The sequence below is a fragment of the Balaenoptera ricei genome, chromosome 17 (genome assembly GCF_028023285.1).
Source record: "Balaenoptera ricei isolate mBalRic1 chromosome 17, mBalRic1.hap2, whole genome shotgun sequence".
NCBI lineage: Eukaryota > Metazoa > Chordata > Mammalia > Artiodactyla > Balaenopteridae > Balaenoptera > Balaenoptera ricei.
Genome location: NC_082655.1, coordinates 44,543,695 through 44,569,752, shown reverse-complemented (window position 1 = coordinate 44,569,752; position 26,058 = coordinate 44,543,695). Strand labels below are relative to the sequence as shown.

The 26,058-nt window shown below is 38.5% G+C and overlaps 1 protein-coding gene across 4 annotated transcripts in view; it reads right to left on the bottom strand.

Moving 5' to 3' along the window:
• The window catches only part of RUNX1T1 (RUNX1 partner transcriptional co-repressor 1), a 135,907-nt gene that overhangs the window by 75,582 nt on the left and 34,267 nt on the right, over positions 1-26,058 (bottom strand). The window contains exon 1 of one of the 4 annotated variants that reach the window (XM_059901441.1): positions 21,416-21,491. The exons of the other annotated variants lie outside the window; for them this stretch is intronic. Coding sequence (XP_059757424.1) covers positions 21,416-21,422 — 7 coding nt within the window. The 5' untranslated portion in view covers positions 21,423-21,491. Of the gene's footprint in view, positions 1-21,415; positions 21,492-26,058 lie in introns of those variants that run through there. 4 annotated transcript variants of the gene reach the window in all.

Genomic DNA, 26,058 nt, shown 5'->3' with positions numbered 1-26,058 from the left:
CAGGGCCCACGCTCCTGATTCAGCTACTATACTATACTACTAGCGCCCCCCCCCGCCCCAATAACCCACCATCAAATACATAAATAAAGGCCACCAGGGATCTAGGAAGGCACGGGCTATGTTTGGCTTATTTACTACTTGACACATAGTAAATGCTCAGTAAATATTTGCTGGCCGACTGGCTGGCCAAATAAAAGATTATTTAAAACTCTGTGCCTAATATATATATTTTTTTTTTTCTATAAAATGAAGGTGTGGTTCTTTAAGATTTCTTTCAACTGTAAAAATTCTATGGTTTTAGTATATGCAGGTAAAGTGCCTGCTGCCTATGATACGGTGATGACACATTGGGAACAGTAGAGACAGGTAACTAGGAGCGTGGGTTGTATATCAGCAGGCCTTGAAAGGAATCCTAGATACACCTCCTAACCTGGGCAAATTCCTTGATCTGTGAATCTTTATTTCCTCACCTTAAGATATGGGTGGTCCTAGCAACTGCCTCAGTAGGTGATTTTGAGGATTAAATGAGAAAATATGAATGTGAAGCACTTACACAATGTCTAGAACTACTCAAACACTAAATAAATGGCAGCTATTACTGCAATACTCAGAATCAGATATTGACTGATACACTCACACGAAGTGAAAAGGTAAGCACCTGCTCATGAAACAAACACAGCATTCTCACAGGAAGACTATGTCGTATTTCATTATTTTACTGTCCAAAGCTACATCTTTGGATTCAGCATGTGAGTTAGAAAGAGAAAATTTAGCAAACAACTATATTTTCATTCAAAATTGTGGGTTCTTATTCCTTTCCCTTGTGTCCCTATTTGTTCATATCCAGATAATTCACCCAGACCTCAGTCTCTCCCATTTCTCATTTCTCTCACTAGAAGACATATTTCTTTCTTCTTTCTTTATTTATGGCTGTGTTGGGTCTTCATTGCTGCGCATGGGCTTCCTCTAGTTGTGGCGAGCGGGGGCTACTCTTAGATGCAGTGTGCAGGCTTCTCGTTGCAGTGGCTTCTCTTTGTTGCGGAGCATGGGCTTTAGGCACGCAGGCTTCAGTAGTTGTGGCACTCGGGCTCAGTAGCTGTAGCTCGAGGCCTCTAGAGCGCAGACTCAGTAGTTGGGGTGCACGGGCTTAGTTGCTCCGCAGCATGTGGAATCTTCCCAGCCCAGGGCTCAAACCCATGGGCAGGCAGATTCTTAACTACGCGCCACCAGGTAAGTCCCAGAAGACATATTTCTTATTTGTCATAAAAAATGAAGGGTGAGTACGGAGGAGGACTCTTCCTAAGGAGGAATTTTAATCCACACAAATTTCTCAGACCTCTTTGCTAGCCTGATTATAGAGCATCCTGCCCCCTCCTCCCAAAAAAGTTTCCCTAGAAAAGTTAAATTTATTCAATTGAAAATAATTTTAAGAAAATTGACATCCATTATCTAAGAGTAGCTAAAATATCCTCAAATGTCCCTAAACCAAGTTTATGAAATCCCTTCCTAAAAAGAAACACTAAGTTCTTTTTCCTCTTTGAGCCCTAGTATTAGCAAGCAAGGAAAATCTACTAAAAGAAAAACAAACAAACAAACAAACAAACTAGGTTCTAGCAGGCTATCACAAAACTGTAAGAAACATTATTATCTCATAAAATTTAATAAATGCACAATAAAATTTTTAAATAAATGAAATAAAAAGTAGCACGACTATTTTATATTTTTTATAGTAGCAAACATATAAGATGTTACATTAAAGATGGCATATGTGGGGCTTCCCTGGTGGCTCAGTGGTCAAGAATTCACCTGTCAATGCAAGGGACACAGGCTCCAGCCCTGGTCCGGGAAGATCTCACATGCTGTGGAGCAACTAAGCCCGTGCGCCACAACAACTGAGCCTGTGCTCTAAAGCCCATGAGGCACAACTACTGAGCCCGCATGCTACAACTACTGAAGCCCATATGCCTAGAGCCCGTGCTCCGCAACAAGAGAAGCCCCTGCAATGAGAAGCCCGCACACTGCAATGAAGGGTAGCCCCCTCTCGCCGCAACTAGAGAAAGCCCTCACGCAGCAACGAAGACCCAATGCAGCCAAAAATTAATTAATTAATTAATTAAAAAAAAAAAAAGATGGCATATGTGAAAATTTTCAGTCACATTTTCCTTAGAATTTTGGGAAGATGGTATTAAAATTCGTAATACCTTCAGTTGAATTTATCCTAAAATTTCTAAATTCTTTATCAGATAATGCTTATTTGTTTGATACAATTGCCAGTTCTTACTATTCATGATAACGAGTCAGGAATGGCATAAATAAATGAAAACTCAGACAAAGCTCTGCCTGCTCTCAAAAATCCTCATGAACCAACATTAACTAATCTTAATTTTATGTTTTATCACTGCTCTTGCTCATTCTCTTGTGCAGAAATTAATTAGCAGTGATGTGGGCAAAAGGGAGGCAGTGGGAGAGAAAGGTCAAAATCAATTCGCTCTGAATAAACAGGCTGTAACTGATAGTTGGCTGTATTCACATTTTGTGAATGAGAAAACCAATATGAGTTCTACAAGGTCTCACAGAAAGGCAGTTGGGAAGAAGTCAACGCCACACCAGGAGCAGCATCCATGAAAAAAATGTCTAAACAGGACCAAGAGGGTGTAAGTCAGTCTGTGTCATGATCCGTCTTTTCAAGAGATGATAAAATGAGTACTATGAAGAGGTGGCCTGAGTAACCAGCAAACTCATGTTCCACGGAAGGACCTCATTCTACTTCCTATACCCACGTCTGCAACATACGGAAGCAGGATTTGGATACATCTAATGAGGTTTAGATAGAATAAGTATTATTGCTATCATTATCATCATTACTACTACTTCAGCAACCATTTATTGGGCAGGAGTGGAGGGGGGCAACGTGTGTTGAAATAATTTTTCATGATTTCATTTAATACTTAAGAGAACCAGATGAGCAAACTGAGGCACACAGAGCAAGTAAATGGAGGTCAGATGAGGAAATCATACCCAGATTTGTTTGACTGCAAAACCCAAGCTCTTAAGCATTGTATTACCCTCCACCCAGAAACCATGTTGGTTCAAATAAGGATACTCTAGAGTCAACGAGTTCCACAATGAGAAAACTATGTACAGGATATAAGTATCAGAAAGTAGTGAAATGTGGAGCCTAGATAGGGTATTCATAATTATGAGATGTGAGCATAGCTCTGATATAACTAAAAGAAATATAAATGCTATCAAAAACATGGGAAATAAAGGTATAAAATACAAATAAAAGAATATAAAAGTTAATTTCCAAACTGGAATTTATGCATAGTCACAATTTTGAATAAAACATTAATCCAGTATTTTCCATTTTCTCAAAATTGTCTACCCCTTATAGTCACATACAATTTAATTTTTTCCACTTCAATTTCTATCTCAGGACTTAGTTCCTCACCCAAGCTACCCTCCCACATTTCCAACTGTCTGCAGAATGGCTTCTATTATTATAAGAGTCTCAAACTCAACACATCAGTAAGATCAGCCTTTCCACAGAACCACTTCTTCCTCCTGACTTTCTTATTTCCACTGAGGCACAGTCATCTTGCCAGTTACCCAGGCTCAAAATGTCAGCAGCATTCTTGATTCTGCTCCTCGTTTTCTCCCAAATAACAGTACGAATTCAATGAACTCCTATCCCATAGACTCCAACTCCTTGGTGCATTTAAATTCCTACCATGCTGATCTGGGCCCTCACTGCCTCTTGCAATTTCTTCCCAATTAATCTCCACTTTCCTGGCTCTCAATTTCCACGGCAACCATTATCTCAACTTTACATCCCCTGCTAGACTTCAAGTTCCTTCAGTGCTGGGACTATGTCCTCTCTCTGAAACCCCTGCAGTGCTTTGCACAAGTCCTTCCCAGAGTCAGTAGCTAAATATTTTTCACATTAAAATGAATCCTCTCTAATGTGCAGCCACTAAAACTCAGTTATACTTTGAGATGATGCCTATGAAGCCACTACAACTCAGCTACTTTGAGATGGGGCAGCAACCTCATAGAAGTCAGAAATTTTAAGTGGGTCCAAGGAAATTATTCAGATAATTAAACTGACATTACTGCTACACAGGAAGTCTACACTGTGGCCTGTGTTCTCCCAGAGGACACAAATATTTCATCGATACCTTATGTCCATTCATGTATCATTCCAGACTGTCTCTGCCTTGAAAGAAGAAAGAAATGAGTTTTTCTGCACAGTTGACTTCTCATATGCTAATAGATGATGCCAGGGTAACCTGTACCAGTGAAACCCATTTCAAGGGCAGTAGGGAGGCTGCATAACAGACCTCAACATGGGGACTGTTCATTATGAAGAAAAGAAAACAAAAACCAAAATAAAGGGAATTCCCTGGCAGTCCAGTGGTTAGGACTCTACACTTTCACTGCCGAGGGCACAGGTTTGATCCCTGGTCAGGGAACTAAGATCCTGCAAGCCGCGTGGCACGGCCAAAAATTAAAAGAATTAAAAAATTTTAAAAAAGAGAAATGTGGAAGGAGATTCTAAACCGTAGCTTATAATAAGAGTAGCAAATAATTTCCCTGTATGCAAACACATTTTTTTACACAAAGATTTTTAATATTACTCCAGCTCAACTGTTCGTTTACCTTTGGCAAATGCCTGTCCCTCAGCACATCACACCCAAAATGGGTTTAAAAGTACTAGAGAACAGCAGTCAAGACCCAAAAGCAGACTGAATATGCAGCCTTGACTAGCACTCTATAGAGTGGTGCTTAGCTTAAAGGACTCACCCTGCAATACAAAGAACCAGAAAGCAAACAAACTGGACTGAATACCGATGATAGTAAAATAATCTGCATGATGCAGAGAATAATCAATAATAGGAATTCGAGGCACAATGAGGTCTTCTGATTGAGACACTGTTAAATACCTGATGTTATGGCATCATGCAGAGGTGCTGGACAGAGGTTACCTGGGATGAGTGTTCAATTTGTTAGACAGGAAAGTCCTTAATGGCCTAAAAAGAAACACATGGTCTCCCCTTCCCTCTCCCTGCCACCTCTCTGAGTCTGATCTCCCAGTGCACATCCATCCTCACCCAGGTCCAACCAAGCCACGATGGCTGCCTCCTTCCTGTCCCTGAAATGATTCAGGCCACACTCCAGCCTTTCCACCTCTCCACTTTTATGTTCTCCCCCCATATAGCCACATGAAATCTCTGTTCAAAAATCCCTTCTCAAAGAGGCCCATTTCAACCACCCAAATTAAAACTGCAAGCTGACCCCTTGCCCTAACAGTCCTAAGGACCTTTCTTACCCTGCCCAATTTTTTTGTAATTATCATCTTCGAACATACTACAGAATTCGCTTATGTTTTATGTTTATCATTTATTGTCCACTCCTGTCCTCCCACCCCCACACCTACCCATACACTGGAATTAGGTTCTATGAGGGCAAGGAATTGAGCGTGCTTTATTCACTGACTCATCCCCAGGGGCTAGAAAATGGTGTAGCAGATATTAAGAGAGCTCAATCAATACTTGCTACACAACTGATTAAATGAATTTATCAATCATAGAACTGTTATGATTGAGTTACAGGTTATTTTTATGAGACACTGATCACCCATATTATGTACAAAACACTGTGCTAGGCTCTATGGGTAAAAAAGGAATAAAAGACAATAAAAGAGTCCTTGACCTCAAACAATTTGCCCCAAAAGTGCCTCGGACGTTTCACTAGAGCAAAGGATGCCACACCCATTTTATCTATTCACCCACTTCCTCCAGCATCTGCTACACACCTGCCTACATGCAAAAGTTTACAACAGAAAGGAGACACATCAAGGGTCAGCATGTGCCAAGTTATATTTGTTGCCAAGTGTTTAGCTCACCAAATGAACCAATTCAACTGATATACTTCTAATAAACAAGTAACTTGAAATGTAAACATTTATAATTAATTGTAATATATTGATTGCTTAAATGAACATAAAATATAGTTTTTTTCAGATCTTCAAGAAATTCTGATTTTGTCAAAATTTATGAAGTGTCAGTAAATGATGTCTAGGCCCTGCCCTTCCTTCATTCTTAAACTGGGGGAAAATAGAGCAAATTGTTATTCAGACACTGTGTGTGCAATATGACTTTAGCATGACTGAAGCTTGTTATGGGTTAAATCCCTAGAAATATTATAACCTCTGTAAAGCGTGTTGTGGAAGGAAGGAGGGAGGAATGGAGGCAGGAAGAAAGAGAAAAATGGACGGACCAACAGAGAGAACAAAGCACAGATCTGACACCCAGCCTGGTCTTTTGAAGGTGAGACGTTCGTTTTAACTAGATAGACTGTGGGCAGTATCTTTAAATATGTTCTAAGGAAACAAGTTTTGAGGTGTGCTGACTGTTTCTACTATTAGAAACCAAAAAAAAAAGCAAGTGAGAGAAATTGGTCAAAAATAAAGGTCACCCTTGCAAAGTAACTGAAAATAATCACAAACTGGGGGATTATCCCATTATCCAAGATATGGTCACTGTCCGTAGTAGACAAGAGAGGAGACATCCAGTAGTGTCGTTTGTAATATTATATCTTGTAAACCAAACAAACTAAAATGAGGAGGCATTGGACCTAGGTCAGATGTGGCACTGCACCACGCAGGTTCTACGTGTCAGGCTCCTGTCTGCTAGACCCAACACTTACTAATGTATGTGCCTATCTCACCTGATCAGCCAGCTTTTCTTTCTCCTCTCTTTCTAGAGGAAAACAAATATGACGCAAGTATCTGTATTCATGGCATCCTGCAGGGTAGGATGAGTATGCAAGCAGGGTGCTGAACAGACAACATTTGGGATGGCCTACAAAGTGTCTGTAAGGCTATTTCTCAGTGAGGAAATGATCCCCTCTGAATTTTCCTGAAGCCTTGCAAACCCATCACTTCTGAAAGATGCTGTTGTTAAGAATCCAACTGGTGCTTAACTAAGGAAAATGATCAATCTTAGGAGCCAACAGCCAGCTGCCAGATTCTGAACTGTGATTCCGCCTCCCAAACTTCTACGGCTCTTCTACCTTCCCACCCTTCTTCTTACACTCCAGCCAGAATTCAGCAGCAATAAATGTGACTCCTCTCACACAACATGCAGCTGTCAACAGCTCTGTACAGTTCTGTAGGACATCAAAAAACATTTCAAGAATCGCGTTAAGTGCACACTGCCTCCCCCTCCACATTACTTAAGCATTATTTGTTTTCCTGACTGTTGGGTGGCAGGGGAATGGATATAATAAAAAAAAGTCTACTGATGGAGGAGCGGAGAACCTCTAGCCAAAAACAAATACATGATTGTAAAAGTGGGGAGCGAGTTTAAAGAATAACTCAACTAATCCATATATTTGATAAGATTATGTCCAAGACAATAGTAACTTGGAACTCTCTTTAGACATTCAACCACCAGCAACATCTGCCCCTGCCCCCCAACCCCACAATTCTTCTACAGAAAGTTTGACAACCTAAACATTGCCTCACAGACTAAATGAAAATAATCACAGAATAGTTTCTTGCAATTAAATGCATCATGCATGCAAAAACTATGGAGTGCCTTATTTTCTCCACTTGAGTGCATTAAAAATTCCTTTCAAACAGTTTATATCTAATAACTATGCAACTAACTAATAAAGTTACTGCTTTATGAATTAAAACTCTTTTTACAATATCCTTCATATAACCACAATTTTCACTCCAATTCAGAAGGCAATTTGACTTCCTCAGGTTAAAATTTCTCAAAAAAAAACCAAAAAACAAACAAACAAAAAAACAGAGTGTTACTTGTAAAAATTTTTCAAGTTCACTGAGATAAACTCTGGCTAAGAAAAAAATTTTTTTTTCAATCCCAGGTTGTTTCACTGGGCATGGACTTTGCCATAGAATTCCTTGAGTTTCCTTCCTTACATAATTCTAGATCAAGAGCAAGAGACTGCAGATGCTGCACACTACCACCCTGGCAATATGTTAACAATGTTTTATTAAGAAGACAACAGGGCTTCCCTGGTGGCGCAGTGGTTGGGGGTCTGCCTGCCAGTGCAGAGGACACGGATTCGAGCCCTGGTCTGGGAGGATCCCACATGCCGCGGAGCAACTAAGCCCGTGAGCCACAACTACTGAGCTTGCGCGTCTGGAGCTTGTGCTCCGCAACGGGAGAGGCCACGACAGTGAGAGGCCCGCGCACCGCGATGAAGAGAGGCCCCCGCTCGCCGCAACTGGAGAAAGCCCTCGCACAGAAACGAAGACCCAACACAGCCAAAAATAAATAAATAAATAAATAAATAAATTTATAAAAAAAAGAAGACAACAGTACCAGAAAAGGATTCGCAACAAGATGCTGCCAACTGTTTAAATATTCCTCGAAACCATCCTGATGTTTTATTATGATCAGTGTGTGTCGCTGGTAGATCAGGCTCCTGTTATTAACTGGGCCCTGTGCTAGGTCTTTTAAGTGAATTACCTCACTTAATTCTCACAATAATACTATGATTTTAGGTACTAATTTTCCCTTTCAACAGATGAGAAGACATGAGCTAAAAAAGGTTAAAAAATTGCTCAAAGTCAAACATCAAGGTCAGAATCCAAGAGATGTTTATTCTGATTCTAAAATTCATGCTAATTCCAATTCAACAGAGTGCCTCCATGTATTTAAAGGCTCATCTCATTCCTCTGATAGTTATCTAGTGCCTACTAAGAACATGACATATAGCAGTTCAAGTTATCCTTTAAGACCATGTCACTTTTGATGGCTTCTGACACATTTAGAATAAAATCCCAACTCCTAGCAATGGGCTAACCCCTGAACTCGGCTCGAACTACCTTTGAAAATGCCGATCATATTTTCACCTCAAGGCTTCTGAACTTTCTGTTCCTCTGCCACTAACTCTTCAGATCCTTCAGGTCTCCACAAAAATATTACCTCCTTAAAGGTGACTTCCTTGACAATCCAATCTAAATAAGTGGCCCCACTCACCCACCCTCCCTCTAGCCTGTTTTTTGTTTGTTTGTTTTTTTAATAAATTTATTTATTTTCGGCAGCGTTGGGTCTTCGTTGCTGTGCGCGGGCTTTTCTCTAGTTGCAGCGAGCGGGGGCTACTCTTCATTCGGGTGCACGGGATTCTCACTGCGGTGGCTTCTCTTGTTGCGGAGCACGGGCTCTAGGCACGAGGGCTTCAGTAGTTGTGGCTCAAGGGCTCTAGAGCACGGGCTCAGTAGTTGTGGCGCATGGGCTTGGCTGCTCTGCAGCATGTGGGATCTTCCTGGACCAGGGCTCGAACCTGTGTCCCCTGCATTGGCAGGTGGATTCTTAACCACTGTGCCACCAGGGAAACCCTAGCCTGTTTTTTAATTGTACTTATCCCTATCTGAAATTATCTCGGAGATGTATCTGTTTCTCTGTTTATTGTTTGTCTCCTCCCAACTAAAATACAAATGCCCTGAGAGGAAAACAGACCCACCAGTCTTACTCAGTACCTACGACAGTGTCACACCCACAGTGTGAGCTCAGTAAATATATATTTTTTAAATGGATGAGTGAACTCTAGGTGCCAAGGAGACACATACATAATTAGATACAGGCCTGACCCTTAAAAAAGTGTTCATGTAATGTCTGAAACATTTATATTTATATATATATATATTTCTAAAAATCTTATATTTGTATTTGTATGGAAATATGTATGGAAATATGTTAATATAAATGTTTCAGACATTACATGAAATTTGTAAAAATCATATTTGTATTTGTATGGAAATATGTATGGAAATATGTTAATATAAATGTTTCAGACATTAAAAAAAAAAAAAAAAAAGTGTTCAATCTACAAGGGGACAACTACACAATTTCACAAGGCAAACTGTTTTAAGTGCCATAAGTGAAATAATAACAAAGTATTACATGGTTTCAAAACAGAAAGCATTAAAAGTCATAAAACATAATATTAATAACTACTTATAATTTCATCAAGAAAAAAGGGAGGAAGATAAATTAATGAGGGAATAGGAGAGAACATGAACACACACACACAATCTCACTCACTCATGTTATTCCTTAGAGCAGAAATGCTCGCTTTGGTCAAGGCTTGGAAGATATAAACATCATTGAAATTCAAAAGCAGTTCTGAAAGAGAGGATGCCTCAATTGGTATGCAAGGGATGTTTCCTCCCCCTGAATACATTATGAACTTGCAGCATGCTAATATGCCATGCTATCATAAGCACCAGATGGGGCAGTAGGCAGTACATGTCCCATCAAACCTCAAGAAGATGTATTAATGTTCATGCTCTTTAAAAAAAAAAAATCCTTTGCCTGTGTCCCTAGACTTCCACATTTCTTAGCATTCAGTTACTTTCTCTCAAAGCACAGTCCTCCAGGGCTGCTCCTCTTCACCAGATGGTGTCAGGAATCATTTCAATCTATTTTATCACAGGAGGCAAAGGCCACAAAGCGTGTCAGACTACGTTTGCTGAAGTTGCACCAAGCACAAAAGAGAACAGCAGATACAGGAGATGTAAGACCTAAATCTTCTCCAGACACTACTGATGAAACATCTGTAATGACAATGAATCCTTATTTATGTTCAACACAGAGAAAAATAAAAAGAATACTTTTATATATCTAAACTTTATGAATTACCTGATATTACTGTGAAATTGAGGTCTATCTAAATATTCTCTAAAGATGATCAAGCTAAACTCAAAATTTTGAATAATCAGAAGGTGGCCTCAAAACAAGACAAGGGTATAATAAATGGTGCCTGAGTGCAATGAAATAGACTCACTTCTTTAAAAGTAACTATCAGAATAAACAACACCACAGAATTGGGTTGAAATGTACCTTCTCTTAACTATCTCATTCAATTTAGCTATAATGTGTGGGCATCCAAATATGCTATTAGAAACCAAGGCTCTGAACAAACACATTATTTGTAATTTCTTGAGTTTATTTATTGTAGGGTTTTTTTTGAGTTTTTTATTTTTTTATTTTTTATTGAGTTTTATTTTTTTTAAATACATCATTTAAAACAAATAAATTGCCTTGATTACCATTCATTGGGACCTCCATGATAAAAAAAAAAAAAAAGGGGGGTATTTTCTCTAGACTACACAAGGAGACAGAAAAACGACGATTTACAACAGTGATTCTCAAATTTAAATATGCTTCAGAATCCTCTGAGAGCTTGTTCAAACATAGATTACTGGGCTACCCCCAGAGTTTCTGATTAAGTTTGCAGAAGGGCAGAAAATATGCATTTCCAATTAAGTTCCTGGTTGATGCTGGTACTGCTGGCCCATGCACCCCACTTTAAGAACCACTTAATTACATCATTCTACACCATGTTTCCAAAGTGCTCCAATGACCCTTGGAAAGTCTGTAATCCATGCAGAGTATCAGCAATATCCTTGTAAAAACAGAGCCACTCAGTTGATAAGCTACACTGACCTTCTATAAATTTTTTAAAGGCACAAATTAAGAGAAGTACTTACCAAATATGTGTCAAATTAGCAAGATTATTCTTCCAAGGTATACAAGGTAATGAATGATATTCTCTGAAACTCAAACCTGCCCTCCTATCCCTTTCAAAGGATTCAATGTGTATGTTGAAACATAAGAGGACAAAAATATTTAAAGAAAGTTTCACTATTATAAGAAATTGTATGTTTTCCAAGAAATTACGTATCAGGCACTGAATGAATTATTTTAGCAATCTCTCTGGAGTCTTTAGGATAAATTTTATCAGCCTATCAAACTGCTACTCATCTAAGATTATTGGTAGAAGAAACTGTTGATGGAATGTACTCTGTAAGTGAAAACATGAAAATATTTTGTTAATATTTGTCTTTTGCTAGAATCTTAGTCAATATGTCTGCTGGAACACTGACACCTTACACCCATCCTCCCAAACTACATGCAAGTGCCCAGGTAGAGGGAGCGCTAATTTCCCCAAATATTACAAATGTCAAAAGCCCTGGGCTTTGCTTCTAATTTCAGCAATTCTGTCAGAAAGTGTTTTTCTTAAGTGTTATATATTGTATCATACTTCTAGTAAATATTATCATGATAAACTACCAGATTTATAATACATGCAATATGCAATTAACTAATATGCAGCTAGCTGCCAAGAAACCTGTACGGCCAAAAAATTTAATGTATTATTTTTCCTTAACTCAAAGAAAATGCTTGATTATTCAACACCATTTACCAAAAATTTTATAAGATTTACTTCTTAATTTTTCCCCTCATAATTAACATGCTTTATGCATTATTTCTTTCCTTTAAAATCTCTGTGAATCCCAGTCCACCTCTCATCCTCACTTATTCATTAAGCAAACATTTGCTGATTGCCTACTACATGCTAACCTCACAGGTAGCCTGGAATGGAATTATCAGAACTAGGAAATCAAGATCTTAATATAAATGGCAGCTTTATCAAGAAAAGCTGATGACACATAAAATGTCTATTATTTTAAACAATGGGGAGTCTGTATCTTGGGATACATAAAAGGTTAGACAGAATTCAACTCTCTAGCAATATCTCCTACCAAGAGAAATGAAAATCAGTAAGGAGGGAAAGGTCTCAGCCACCTAAAATGACGCCACAAATTAAAATTGCCACTTATTAATATCTGGGGGGAAAAAAACAAAAACAAAACAAGATGGGCTTCTCAAGTTTTCACTTAAGCATGCACTTTATTATTTTACTCGCCATTCTAAGTTTGGTTATATGGTTTCCAAGTTAGCAAATTGCTGGAATGGGTAAAAGTGTGGGCACATGAACAGGAAGGGGTTGGGCAGAAGAAAGAAAAGAGAGAAAATTCTATCAAGTGTAGACAAAACTCAGAAAATCCCATCAAATATAGACAAAACTCACCAAGCACAACAGGCTAGAGCCCTTTTGCGTGATTCAAATGCTGTCCCCTATTTTTAAGTCCAGAGAGTGTCACCGTCTGCCTTTAATAATTACTGCTTGCATGTAAACTCTGCTTTTTAGGGAGACACAGCATGTTTACAATCATTATTACCACCCACCGTATTGTGAAGCAAAAGTTGGCAAGACAGAATAATTGTTTCTGAGGCAAAGAAAGTGAAGCTCAAGCAGATAGTAAAATGACTTACTTGCTCCTGGTCACACCACTAAGTGGAAGAACCTTGACTCACACCCAGTAATTGACATTCCTAATGCCCTGTGTTCTTTGATAGATGGCCTCATAAAACACAATATATTAATCGTTTATAATATAAATCCAAGTCATAAAGCAAAAGATAAAACATATTCAGCACAAACTGATTAAGAACATAGCTAAGTATAAAGAACAGGGCCATTCAAAATAACTGACCAACATGTACAGAAATTTTAAACAACTAAACAGAAGCAACTTTGTAGCTTAAAGAGATACCCTTCTGCTCTCTGGAAAACACTACAAAATGGTTCAATTCTCCAAGAAGTTTTAGCAAAAGGTGTATTAACATCACACTGATATGCTTTACCCACAGAAGATATGAGTAGAAGATATGAGAAGAAAGATATTCTTCACCAGCAAAATTAAATTACTTGCCCAAAACAACAGGGGGTAAGTAGCAGTTCCAGAGATTTTAACCAGTTCTTCAGACTCCTAAAGGAGTGCATTAAAAAAAAAAGTAATAAGATGTATTAAAAATTGGGACCAGGGCTTCCCTGGTGGCGCAGTGGTTGAGAGTCTGCCTGCCAATGCAGGGGACGCAGGTTCGAGCCCTGGTCTGGGAAGATCCCACATGCCGCGGAGCAGCTGGGCCCGTGAGCCACAATTACTGAGCCTGCGCGTCTGGAGCCTGTGCTCCACAACAAGAGAGGCCACGATAATGAGAGGTCCGCACACCACGATGAAGAGTGGCCCCCACTTGCCACAACTAGAGAAAGCCCTCGCACAGAAACGAAGACCCAACACAGCCATAAATTAATTAATTAACTAATTTTTTTAAAAAAAGTTTAAAAAAAAAAAAAATTGGGACCAAAAAAAAAAAGCCAGAATGATATTCCTCTATGTAGCGAATAAATAATAACAGGTAACTCTTCCTTTCAGCAAAGTTCTTTAGAAAGACTCCTAAATTGTACAAAAACTTGAAAAAGTTTTGAAAGCTTGATCACATCTACATTTACCATTTTTTTGGCTATTTCACGCTCAGCAAGCAAACACTGGTATATAAGAGAATGCCTGGGTAATTAAGAAGTTGAGTTTTACCTCTGGTTTCTGTCACTCTGTATTTTATAAACCAATGATTAAGAACATTCCAGAAAGTCTGGAAGAAAATAAAGTGTTTTCTAAGGACAAAAATCTTCATTTTGATTCCTTTAATATTTTCCTGTCTCTAGGCTGTACAAATACAACTAATGCTAGAGCAGAAAGAAAGAAAAAAATAAATGTTAACAGACCTTTCAAATGATGTGTTGCCTTAAGTGCTGAGTATATAGGTTCAGATAGAACCATTTTAAAGAGGAAACAATGCCCATCTCACATGGAAAGTGTCAGAATCAAGGCCCTTCTTTGTTCCAGTCATATCTTTGTCAGAACACATGTTAAGCATTTCAAATGAAATAATATATAAATTGTTACCACAGGACCCTCAAATTTTATTATGCATTTTCCTCCCAATAACCTGAGAATCATTAAACCAAACAAGTCCAAAGGAAGGCAGTGAAGTTAAATCGTGCAAAGTTCAAATGTAAAGTAATGATATGCTCAGAAGCACAATTGTCTTTCCCAAAGTTCTAAATAACTTAGCACCCCATCAAAATCATCCCAGATTATTAAGAATGGTCTGTTTATTTGGACAAACTCTTTAGGACTCTTGTTAAAGCCATAAACACATGATAAAGACACCCTTAAATATCCCTTCTTCCTAAAGAGCATTTCTGCCTGTCTAATTACATAGGTCTTAAGACCAAACTCTTTACAGTATCATGTTCTCATCGGTACTTTCAAATTTACTTTCTTGCATGAGCATCAAAGTACACTGTATGATGTTAACAAACCACACAGAATTAAAAGAATCCCTCTAATAAAGTGAGACTTTTTACAGACTGCACTTATCACTTAGCCTTTAAAAGGGAAATGTGGAAAACAGAAGTGAAATCTTCTAGAGAAAACAGCCCACAATTTAAAAATCAACTGTTTTTTTTAGAGGGGGAGAGGCATGGTGAAAAAAGATAATCTGCTTTCCTACAACCCGTGCTCATCTTCTGGAAACACATTCTGCCTGCCTAGAACCTCCTGGGGCAGAACCATGGGTACCCAGCAGTCTCACTACCAAGAGATCTGATATTTTTTTAACCACACAGTGTTTAACAGTTTTGTCTGCCAATGTGTTGAATACATCATTTGATTTCCAGTTTTCTACTATAATCCAAAACATAGAAAATCATCCATCTGAGGTTCTGATCAACAAAAGATAGCCAGGATTACCTCATTCCAAAAGCCTAGAAAGGTGATATCTTAGTTAACCTATACAGCTTTTTCAGGGAGTAAATTTACAATTTCTATTAGACTTTTCAAAATAATGACATTAGTCCCCCAATGCCTATTACTCCCATTGTACTCTCTCAAGAGAAGCAGAAATACACAGAGAAATAACTACCTTGCTAACCTGCTTTACCCAAGATCATTCTTGATGACTGAGGCTAATGCTTTTCCATTTTTATTTTTCAGCACAGAGAACTCCACCTTCTATGCTACTCTACTTCAAATTCAAACATCCCCCTTTAAATGTTTCCATCTAGCTTCCATTACAAACCATCCTCTCATCAAGCGCATCAGACTCACCCCTCCTTAAAAAGAACAAAAAAGGAATCCAAAATCAGCTGACAAATCAGAGAATCCCATCTCTAACATTTAAAGATATCTGTGTGTCCTCGAGGGAAAATGCTTAATTTATCTGATCTTCAGGTTTCCAATAGATCACATGGTCACAGAAACCCTTTGCAGAACTGTAGTGAGGATTAGAAAGTATATAAGGTGCCTAGCCTTGAGGCCTGGCATGTATAGGCTTTCAATAAAAGGCTTATACTATACTATCAGATTTATTCTGTTCGGAGATGGCAGTTACATACTCCCTTTGAGATTAAGAGGATATCCCGATTCCTTTGATTGGAACTCTATGGGTTGAAAAACATAATTAAGCTAGACATTCTCAGAAAGTACATTTACATTAATATTAATTAATACAAACAGCTGTTTGAGAAAGCCAGCCAGATAAACCTCCTTCTTGGTCAGGTGTGAAATCCTATTGTTCTCAAGTTATGAGTCATTTACGTTAATGACTTATTCCACTAGATACTGTTAGCTACCAAAGAACCACAACTGTACACAAAGAAATTGCTTTCAAGAAATACTATACCCACTGTCACACACAGATATTAAAATTTAATAAACAAAAATCAATGTCCTATCCTCAGTATAAGAACAACAAACTAAAAAATGTTAAGTTACATTAACAGAGATCCAATCTGAAGAAGTAGGAGACAGGCAAGGCTTTCCAATAAGCCCACTGCCCACCCTTCCGGCTCTGTCCTTGACTTCTAATCCAGTTAGGTACTACCTGCCTCTGGGTTCCTTTACCTGTCTCCAGGCTCTTGTTATTCCATATCATAATTGCTGTTTATTTCACTGCCTGGAGCACTAGAACTCAAAACTCCTGGAGTACTTGGCATGGAGAGACTGAACCATAGTTATTTAGTCCCTGGTAGATTTTTCAGCAACCCACATAGGTCTGCTACCTGAATTTCCTTATTACAGTAACCTTACAGTTGTCACAGCCTTACTAAGCAGATTATTCGATCTGCTTAATACTCAGGTAATTAACCACATTCAGGCTAATTTCCAAACAATTATAAGATAAATTTGATGGCATGCTTTTGCCACAGGCCAAGTGATTACTGTTACAGAATTTTCTCCCACATAGCTCTGCAGTCATGGAGTAGGAGGGGAGAAAGCATATGGTAAGAGCAATCCAGGGTAGAATATAAAAGACAACAAAGTACGATTGACACTAATATGGTAATGTGAGTGAGCGTAGCGTGTATATGAGATTTAGAAGCAGCATGGTAAAGAGAGTGAATCTTCTTACTTTAATAAATCACCTGAGCAAGTCACTTAACTTCTATGATCCTCAGTTTCATCCTCAGTTTCAACATCTGTAAACTGAAGGCACTTTCAAGATCAGTCTTCCAGACTCTAAAATGTATTTGTTCCTTTGATGATTCAAAAGTCTGTTCAGGGCTTCTCTGGTGGCGCAGTGGTTGAGAATCTGCCTGCTAATGCAGGGGACACGGGTTCGAGCCCTGGTCTGGGAAGATCCCACATGCCGCGGAGCAACTAGGCCCGTGAGCCACAACTACTGAGCCTGCGCATCTGGAGCCTGTGCTCCGCAATGGGAGAGGCCACGATGGTGAGAGGCCCGCGCACCGCGATGAAGAGTGGCCCCCGCTTGCCACAACTAGAGAAAGCCCTCGCACAGAAACGAAGACCCAACACAGCCAAAAATAAATTAATTAATTAATTAAAAAAAAAAAAAAAGTCTGTTCAGAATATTGTTATTACAGTATCTCCCTTGCAAACATTAAATATCAGTGTAGTGATGAAAGTTACTAAACATTTCTGGACTATATAATGCCTACTAAGCAAATGCTTATTTTAAGAAATAACAATAAACTAGTTGTCTTATGAAAATGTCCAAAATTATAGCCACTCCCCCAAAAAACAGATTAAATGCTTTTCTTTTTCAATGAACTATTAACTACAGAGGAAGATACCTTGTAAAAGTTTCCAAGTATTATTTAAAATATATAGAACTGAAAGGTCAAATACTCAGAAATATTAACAGAAAATAATTTAAAAAGAAAAAGGGAACTGGGGCCAGGGTTTGAAGAGAAGCTGGAACTTCTAAATGTCTGTTTCAAAAAAGTAATGTCTGCACAGTCTACATTTATAATTGGGTATTTGCTGCTGGTATAGTTGTCTTTAATAGCTGACAGCAAAGAGTTAGCCTAACACAATGGCAAATCAACTTGCAAGGTAAAAATAGAGTGACAGTGAATGGACTGTTGTGTTTCATGTTCTTGTATAATAGCACTTAGATGCATCTATAAAAAAAATAATAACCAGGTGCATTATCCAAATGTTCAGTTACTAGGGACACTAACAGTTGTCTGTCCATGGCAATTTCATTTCTGTTTTTTACACAAATCATCACTTGCAAGCATTGATGTTAAAAACAGAAAAACAGTCTAGTACACAGTGGCTATAAATGCCAAATCAATTTTCAGCAGATAATAAAGTCCATGTTTTACAATCAGCAATGCACTGTTTTACTACCCAAAAATGTAAGCTAATAATATATAGCTCTACTAAATGGAAAATGCAGATATGCTGTTAAAAAAAAAGGCTGGCTGTGAGAGGATGGATCATTTCTGCAGGGACCTTCTTAAAGCTATGTGTAAGTGTTTTGAAAATATCACATGATGTGGCCATGTGTTAAAAATTACAGCCAGTTAAGTTCTCTGCTAAGAAAAATATGTGGGCAATTTATGAAATGCACTCCAGGATGGAGATGTCTTAAGTAAAACCAGATTTTGAAAACAAATCTTTTTTTTTTTTTTTTTTTTTTTTTTGGAAACTTGAACTTAAAAAAAAGTTCCAGTCACATCTGGAGAGCAGGACCATTGAGAAAGGGTGGTCTGACCTAATACTAGCCATCTTCTGAAAGAACAGCACTATTTCTGGGCTATGCAGACTGTGCTCACTTATTGTCCTTTTAAGGAAACAGTCCTGAAAGCATTTTGTAGGTCAACATATGTTCTTTACTAATACTATACAAAGATTGATAAAAATATAAATGTATCAGAAAGCTTAGAGCCATCTCCTCCTGAAATACTATAATGCCAAACGTCTCCTAGCCTTCTCATAAGAAAACATTTTTCTTTCCTTAAACACAAGGATCTAGTTGTTCCAAAGTGACAGGCAGTGAAATGATATTTCCTTATATTGCGTTAAATCATCAAAACAGTTTAATCTGTTTCTTTAAAGCATGCATGGCCTCCTTTGACTTTTCATGGTTCCTTTTGAAATAGTATGCTATCAACAGCTAAAGTGCTTTTTTTTTTTATTAACTGACATAGTTATAGAAACCCTGAAACTAAGACTTTACCTACCCATCCCCACAGATTAGTATGTCTTTGAATGAGTTTGTGCACATCTGTTTCCAGGGATCCCCCATTTTTATGAAAAAGGTCCTAGATCTGAGAATTGTTACATCAAGTTTGGAACAACCAGGATCCAATTCTGATACCTGACCTACGGAAAAAAGATCATAATAATAATAATAATAATAATAATAATAATTGTTGATATATAAACACTTAGTCAAATTTAAGAAAGAAACAGTGACAATATCAAATTACCGGAAACACATCCTTTTAGTCTTCCACACATAATGTCTTACTTAAAAATATAAAATCTGTCCCAGATGGTAAAAACTGTCCATTAATATAAGTATATATATATGGACTAAAATATGCTAAAAATATATTAAGAGGTAGTCCATCCGACAGTAGTGGTTAAAAAGTGCAGATGGGTATCAAAAATAGCCAAGTGTCAGAACCGCTCAAGTATCGCCATTCTGACACAAGCTCATAGTCACAGCTGTTAATATGTTCTCTGCATCAAAGTACAAGGTTTTCTAACACAGTTGATGAGCAAGAGGCAGTGAGAAACATTGCCCACACTTCAGGTTACTGCTTTAGAACCAGTCATATATTAACGACAACGCTAAAACACACTTATCAATGATTCTAAAACCTTAAATATAGTTCAATGCATTTTAAATAAGGATGCTTTGAAGAATACTTTAAAATCATGTAACCAGCATGGGATAGCAAGGGTCCTAACTAATCTCTTTCACTTATTATCATTCACAAATGGCTTTGGGTTATTATAGGGTTTTGTTTTACCAAAACAAAATATAGACTCTGCAAAACACTAATAAATCAGATCATTTAACACATATTAATTAAGAGCATAAAAACAAATTAGATTTGACTGATGACATAAAAATCAGATAAAACGATACTACAATACTCTGGCTAAATAAAAAACACAAGCACTTTTTCACACAGATTCCACATCACATACCCAATGCACATTACATCTTTAGCTGCATGGTGCATATAAATCAAGATGATCGCTTAAAGAGTTAAAATGACCTTTCAGAGACCTCAGTCATTGTCTTTTTGTAAATTGATTTTCCCCATATTTCAGCTACACACATCCCTTGTCTACTAAACTAATGAAAAAGGTGCAGTTCTGTCACAAATCCGTCCTTTCTGCACATATATCAATAATGATGAGGACTACAAGACACATCCTAAAGGGAAAAACATTCTTCAAACAACTGGTGATACCTACACACAACTGTGGTTGCAGAAAACTGGCAGATAATGTTTCAAAACACCATCTGTGAGGTGTACAAACTCTGTGACCAAGTACAGCCACTTCTGCCTGTCCTACCCAAAAAATCTGCACATATCAGCCAGCTGGAGGATCTCTATCTGCCCTTTTTTTTCTGAGATAGGCTACTCAAAGTAGGTAAAGGGCAATCCATGTAGTTCTTGAGAAAGCAGAAACACCCTCTCCCCACCAGGCTTCTACCAAGCTTCTCTCTCCATAAGCAGAGCCTTCACTGGCAACAATCACAGAAACACCCTAGGCTCCAAAGATAATATTTTTCAGAGGAAACAGACATACACTAAATTTCCAGGACCACAACAGCTTCAGTAATTCAGCAGACTTTTTATTTTTAATTAACCGATTTCGATTATTTGCCTGATGACATCTAAGGACTGTGATTTAGGATAAGACTGAAATAATTTGTAGTCCCTAAAGCTTCCTTCACTTTCTCTGACATGAACAGCTTTTTAAAGAGACCTTATCCCAGTATTCCACCATAATCTGTAAACTCTCTCCACAGATGAAATGCCCAGGATACAAGGTACAGATGACAGTCACAAAATCCAGAACAGAAACAATACTTCTTACTTTAGCTAAATCCCTCAAGTAAAATTGCTCTGGCAAACATATATGTGGCTGTACTTGCCCTCAGCCTTTAAAACACACCTCCCACATTTTAAAAGCAAGGGTTCCACACCCTGTACCCCTGTACCGAGATTTTTGAGGGCTCATTTTATGCCGCTTTCCACATCTCACCTCTGTCATCCCCAGCCTCTGCCTGCCCACGTAAAATACAGCTCACCGTGGGGCAGAAGGTATTTTTCCAAGCATAATAAAAAGTAAGCTTTCTTCATTTCAAAACCACAGAGAGAAAGCGGAGCAGGGCTAACTCACCAGGCATCCCTGAATCCAACGAACACACAGAAAGTGGCTCTCTCCTAAGAGCAAGCGTGCTCAGGGCTCATGCCTCCTGTTCTGGAATGGGCACCGGCAGAGAGAGGAGGGCCGTCAGAAGGGGCTGGGGCGGCATAGCCCGAGGCAGGGTGCTGGGCGCGTGCGCCTGCCAGGCAGAGACAGATGGAGAGCTGACACTCCGGATTGCACTTGGAGCAGAAATGTGGATGATGACAGGAGCACATGTGGCCTTGAACCCAGCCCTGTCTCTTCAGGCAGAACAATGACAGGGATGTGTATGCAAAGTATCACAACCCCTGCCTCCCCTTACCCACTCTACCTCTCTCAGCAAGTTCCAGAGCACCAAAGAACGGAAAGTAAAATGCAGAATGATAAGCTAAATGCTGAATAATTCATTCACCACCACCCCCAGCCCGTTACAAGTTAACCCTTATTTTGCCAAAAGAACAGAAAGTAGACCTGACCCCCTACCACTGCTCACAATGAAAGCTGTCCTTTCCACCTTCGCATGTTAACCGCCATAATTGGGAACTTTATTAAAAAAAACAAACACAGGCACAGACCTCAAAGCTTGTTTATTGAACTGGAAGTCAAAAACAGTATAAAAAATGTTCTAAGACTGTGTATACTGTGCCAGTTTATCAGACTGAACAAAGTATCAGAATCACTTCCTTTGTCAGCTTCTCAGTAGTATGTGTAAAATAGAACACTTCTGAGAAGCAGAAGCAGACCACTTTTATTTTACTAGCGTGCTTTTAACCCCCTGGGATCCCCGCGTTGATATGCTCCAAACATTCTTAGCTTACTCTCCTCTACCTTGCACAGAGATCCATGGGAGATGAAAACAAAATCCTCACTGTAAAGCCTTTTCAAAAGCTGAACCATCATGTCCTCCTGATTTGAGTTTTTTGCACGCTCTTAAATGTTTATCCTTCCCATGAATAACACATACCCAGCCAGGTTCAATGGACTCTTCCCTATTAAGCTTTAATGGACACCATGATATATAAAACTAGAGCCTTTGTTATAGTGCTTTATCTAAAGCTGGCTATTTTCCTCTCAGCAGTCCCTCTTTAGTCCTTTGTAAAACATCCTTGCCTCATAGGAGAAACATATGCCTGCCTGCCTTGCATGACTTTTCTACACAAACAAAAATGCCAGGCAGAAGGAAAATACTGTTCACTTCTAAAACTCTTCCTCAGTTTAACACTTGCAACTCTTTCCTAGGTCTCTGTGAGTTTAACGACACGACACATGATGAGACAGACCCCTCAGGCTTTACCTTTCCAGTGTATGTTCAATCCAGTATAAACACAGAAACAATTCCACTTAGGAGCCTCTGACCAGCCCACAAGCTCAGTGAATATGACAGCCGGGAGCATCCCCCTTAACTCTTGCTCTGCCTTCACAGTCTTCCAACTCATCCCGTGCTTATTCTACACTTTCGATATGCTTTTAGCCCTTATCAGATTGATTTTCCCTCTACTTGCTGCCTCAAAGAAACCATAAAAACCCATCTGAAAATAGAGGCAGTGACTCTTGACTTCTACCTCCTCACCCTTCCTACACCTTATCCCAAGAGTGCACACAACCTGTTTCAAAGCATGCCCATGTACACACATACCCTGCACAAACTAAGAACAGATCATCTTTGGTAAACAGTGTCAATCAATAAGAACTTTTACAGTCCCCAAATACTGCGTCCAAGAAGTGCTGCTTCATCTAGTGAACCCCTCAAAAATCCATCACTGTCAGAGACAACTTGTAAAAAGACTATAATTCATAATGATTACTCTGTTCTGTCACTAATAGTGTACTGCACCCTATTTATGAGGCCAATCTTTTTGTTCATCTTAGTTAGATGTCACTTGTAATGAGGTTCTGTGTAATGGATTTCAGAACAGTTATGCACCGAGTTCAAACATTCTTATGACGGAAAGCTTTATAGCAGGCATGGGTGGATAATCAATTAAGCCCTGCTATAAGGGCCTTTATGGAATCCAGCATCCTAAATCTGCAGATTTTCATTTTTAAAGAGAGTATTTTTTTTTAAGCCACCCAATGCTACATGCCACTGATTTTCTTTTTAATACTATACCTATGTTAGAAAGAGAACATTTTCACAGTGGGAAACCCAACTTTCATCAATATGCATGGTGAATCACTTCTAAAATAGAAAATGACAGGACAAAAATGCAATACACTTTAAGAAAACTGGATGATACCCGGTTTTAAAACTGGGTCTTAATATCGGTACACTGCAAGTCCCTAAACCACAGCTCAGAAAATTGAAGTTCCATATGCTGTGCGATTATGTATCTTTTCTATGTGTAAAAAAGCTTTTTAAGCTGTTATCTGACTACAGTAATTGCCACTTTAAATTGATCCACATCAACAAAACCTGGATCCCTGGAGATGCTCACCTAGAAATCTGATTGCAGAAAGGGCCTGAGTGTGTGTGCACCTGAGACTAGTTCAGCATTTTCTCCAGGAACCAGTTTCCTCCTCTTATCCTTTAAGCCATGGAGGCAAGCAAAGCAGCGACCCCATTTGGCAGTTCTCCCTGAACAGGAAAGCCTGGATGCATTAGTTCTATAGTTCTATACAGTTACTTAGACAGAGGTAACTTTCCTTTTAATTAAAAAAAAAAAAAAAAAAGAGTATAAGGAGCCAAGATCTCTAACATTCAAATTGTATAATAAAAATAGACAATCAATAACATGATGAATACATTTATGTAAGTGAGTGGGAAAAAAGAATATGTATTGTGGAAGTTTTCCCTGGCATAAAACACTGACCTGCATTATCATTAGGGAACATATTTTTAAAACTTAAAATATATTCAAAACAATAACAAAGAATACATTGCTGACCAATTAAGTGTCTTCCTTAGAAGAGCCATGTCAGTTAATGCATGTCTTTTAATTAAGAACACAGAGCACTTTTAAGGCAATCTTTTTTAAAGAGAGTCATCTAAAAAATCACTTTCCAAATCAGTAAATTTAGTCAACAACTGAATGCCCAGCTCCCAAAATAATACATAAATTTCTGACAGTACATTTAGCTCATTCACTAGAAGGACATTATGGTATTGTATTACTCTATTTTCCACTTGTTTCCAAAACAGACCATCCCTATAGTATAGAGTTTTCCTTTGTTCAAACCTGACTTACCAATAGGGATTAGCAGTCTACTGAAATTGTCTGCAGTTAATGCAAGCTCTCTGCACTGGTGAAGGAAGAGTTTGAGTTAAAACTTTTCCACAGGTCTTCTCAACTTTCCACTTGCTCCTAGCAGGCTGTTGTGATACACCGTGACTTCACACAGTAGGTATTAAGTGAGTTAATTCAAAGGAGCTGAAACCTCATTGATCCTAATTGAAAGCAATACACCCAACCAAATACCTTTCTACCCCATCTGCTCTGGCCTGCCACCAGCTATTCAATACAAGAGAATTAATAGTTTCAGATATTCTAACCGACCCAATAAAGGCACTCATTTAAGCAGGGCTGCATTAACAAAGTGAAAAAACAGGGCAAAATGGGTTCAAATGGAGCATTTTACTCCTAGTTGCCTTTAACAAAGCTGAATAAGGCTTATTCTGACTTTTTATGTGCAAGACTTGATAAACTGAATGAGAAGGCACTCAATGATCAGCCAACGAGCATTGATGAATGGTCATTAAGACCCCCCTGCTCTTAGGGGAGACCTGTCCACAAAGTGGCACACCAGCTTGAAAGGGCGGACTCACTAATGTCCAGATTTCTCCGCTTGCTTGTTCCACTTTCAATTTCAGACCACTGGCCACCAAATGAGGCTGACATATTGGAAAATAATGTTTTATGGGCGAGTGGTAAAAAATAAAATGGAGGCATTAGCTCTGCTTTCAAATTCAAATCTGCTAGTTTTGTCAGACCCCAAAGGTTTTGATTTTCCACCCAGCTGGAAGCTATTAGTGTTTTCTAAAGGCATCCCACTGACAGGGCAAACCTACCTAATGTGTGAGCTGTTGGGCTACGGGAGATGGACCTCTCTTTTGGATGATTTCCTAACTTCTCATCACTTTGACAGTCAATTAAATAGATACAACACCTAATAAAAATGTACATTAATTTGTTTCTGCCACTGAAAGACATCTGAAACTGTATTAAATAAAAGCCATAATAGATTGTCTCCTGACAAAGATAAATCCAATTATACTTTGTCTGCAAGAAAAACAAATGGTTTATGTTTTAGTTAGGCTATAACATAAGATGCAGCCAGCCAGAAAGAAATGAGTGGGATCGAAAAAAATTAAGTTAAAAAGTTCATTGAAGTATTCTATAAAGGTAAGAGACTATCTGTCATTTTAACCTTCTTTATATAAAAGTCTGTTGTAAACAACTGGACACATTCATGCTATTTCCCTCAAATATTTCCTTTGGGGGAAATGACTGGCGAGCATTTTTGTCTCCACAACTTTCAACCAGCCCACAGAAGAGCTCACAAGAGCTTTGCTTAAATGACAAAAGAACAGGAGACATGATTGCCATCTTAAGAATTTGAAGGGTGTATAAACATCACGGGGTCAAAGGGTTATTTAGGGCTATCCAAGAGGGCCTAAGTGCTAGCAATAAGATGGA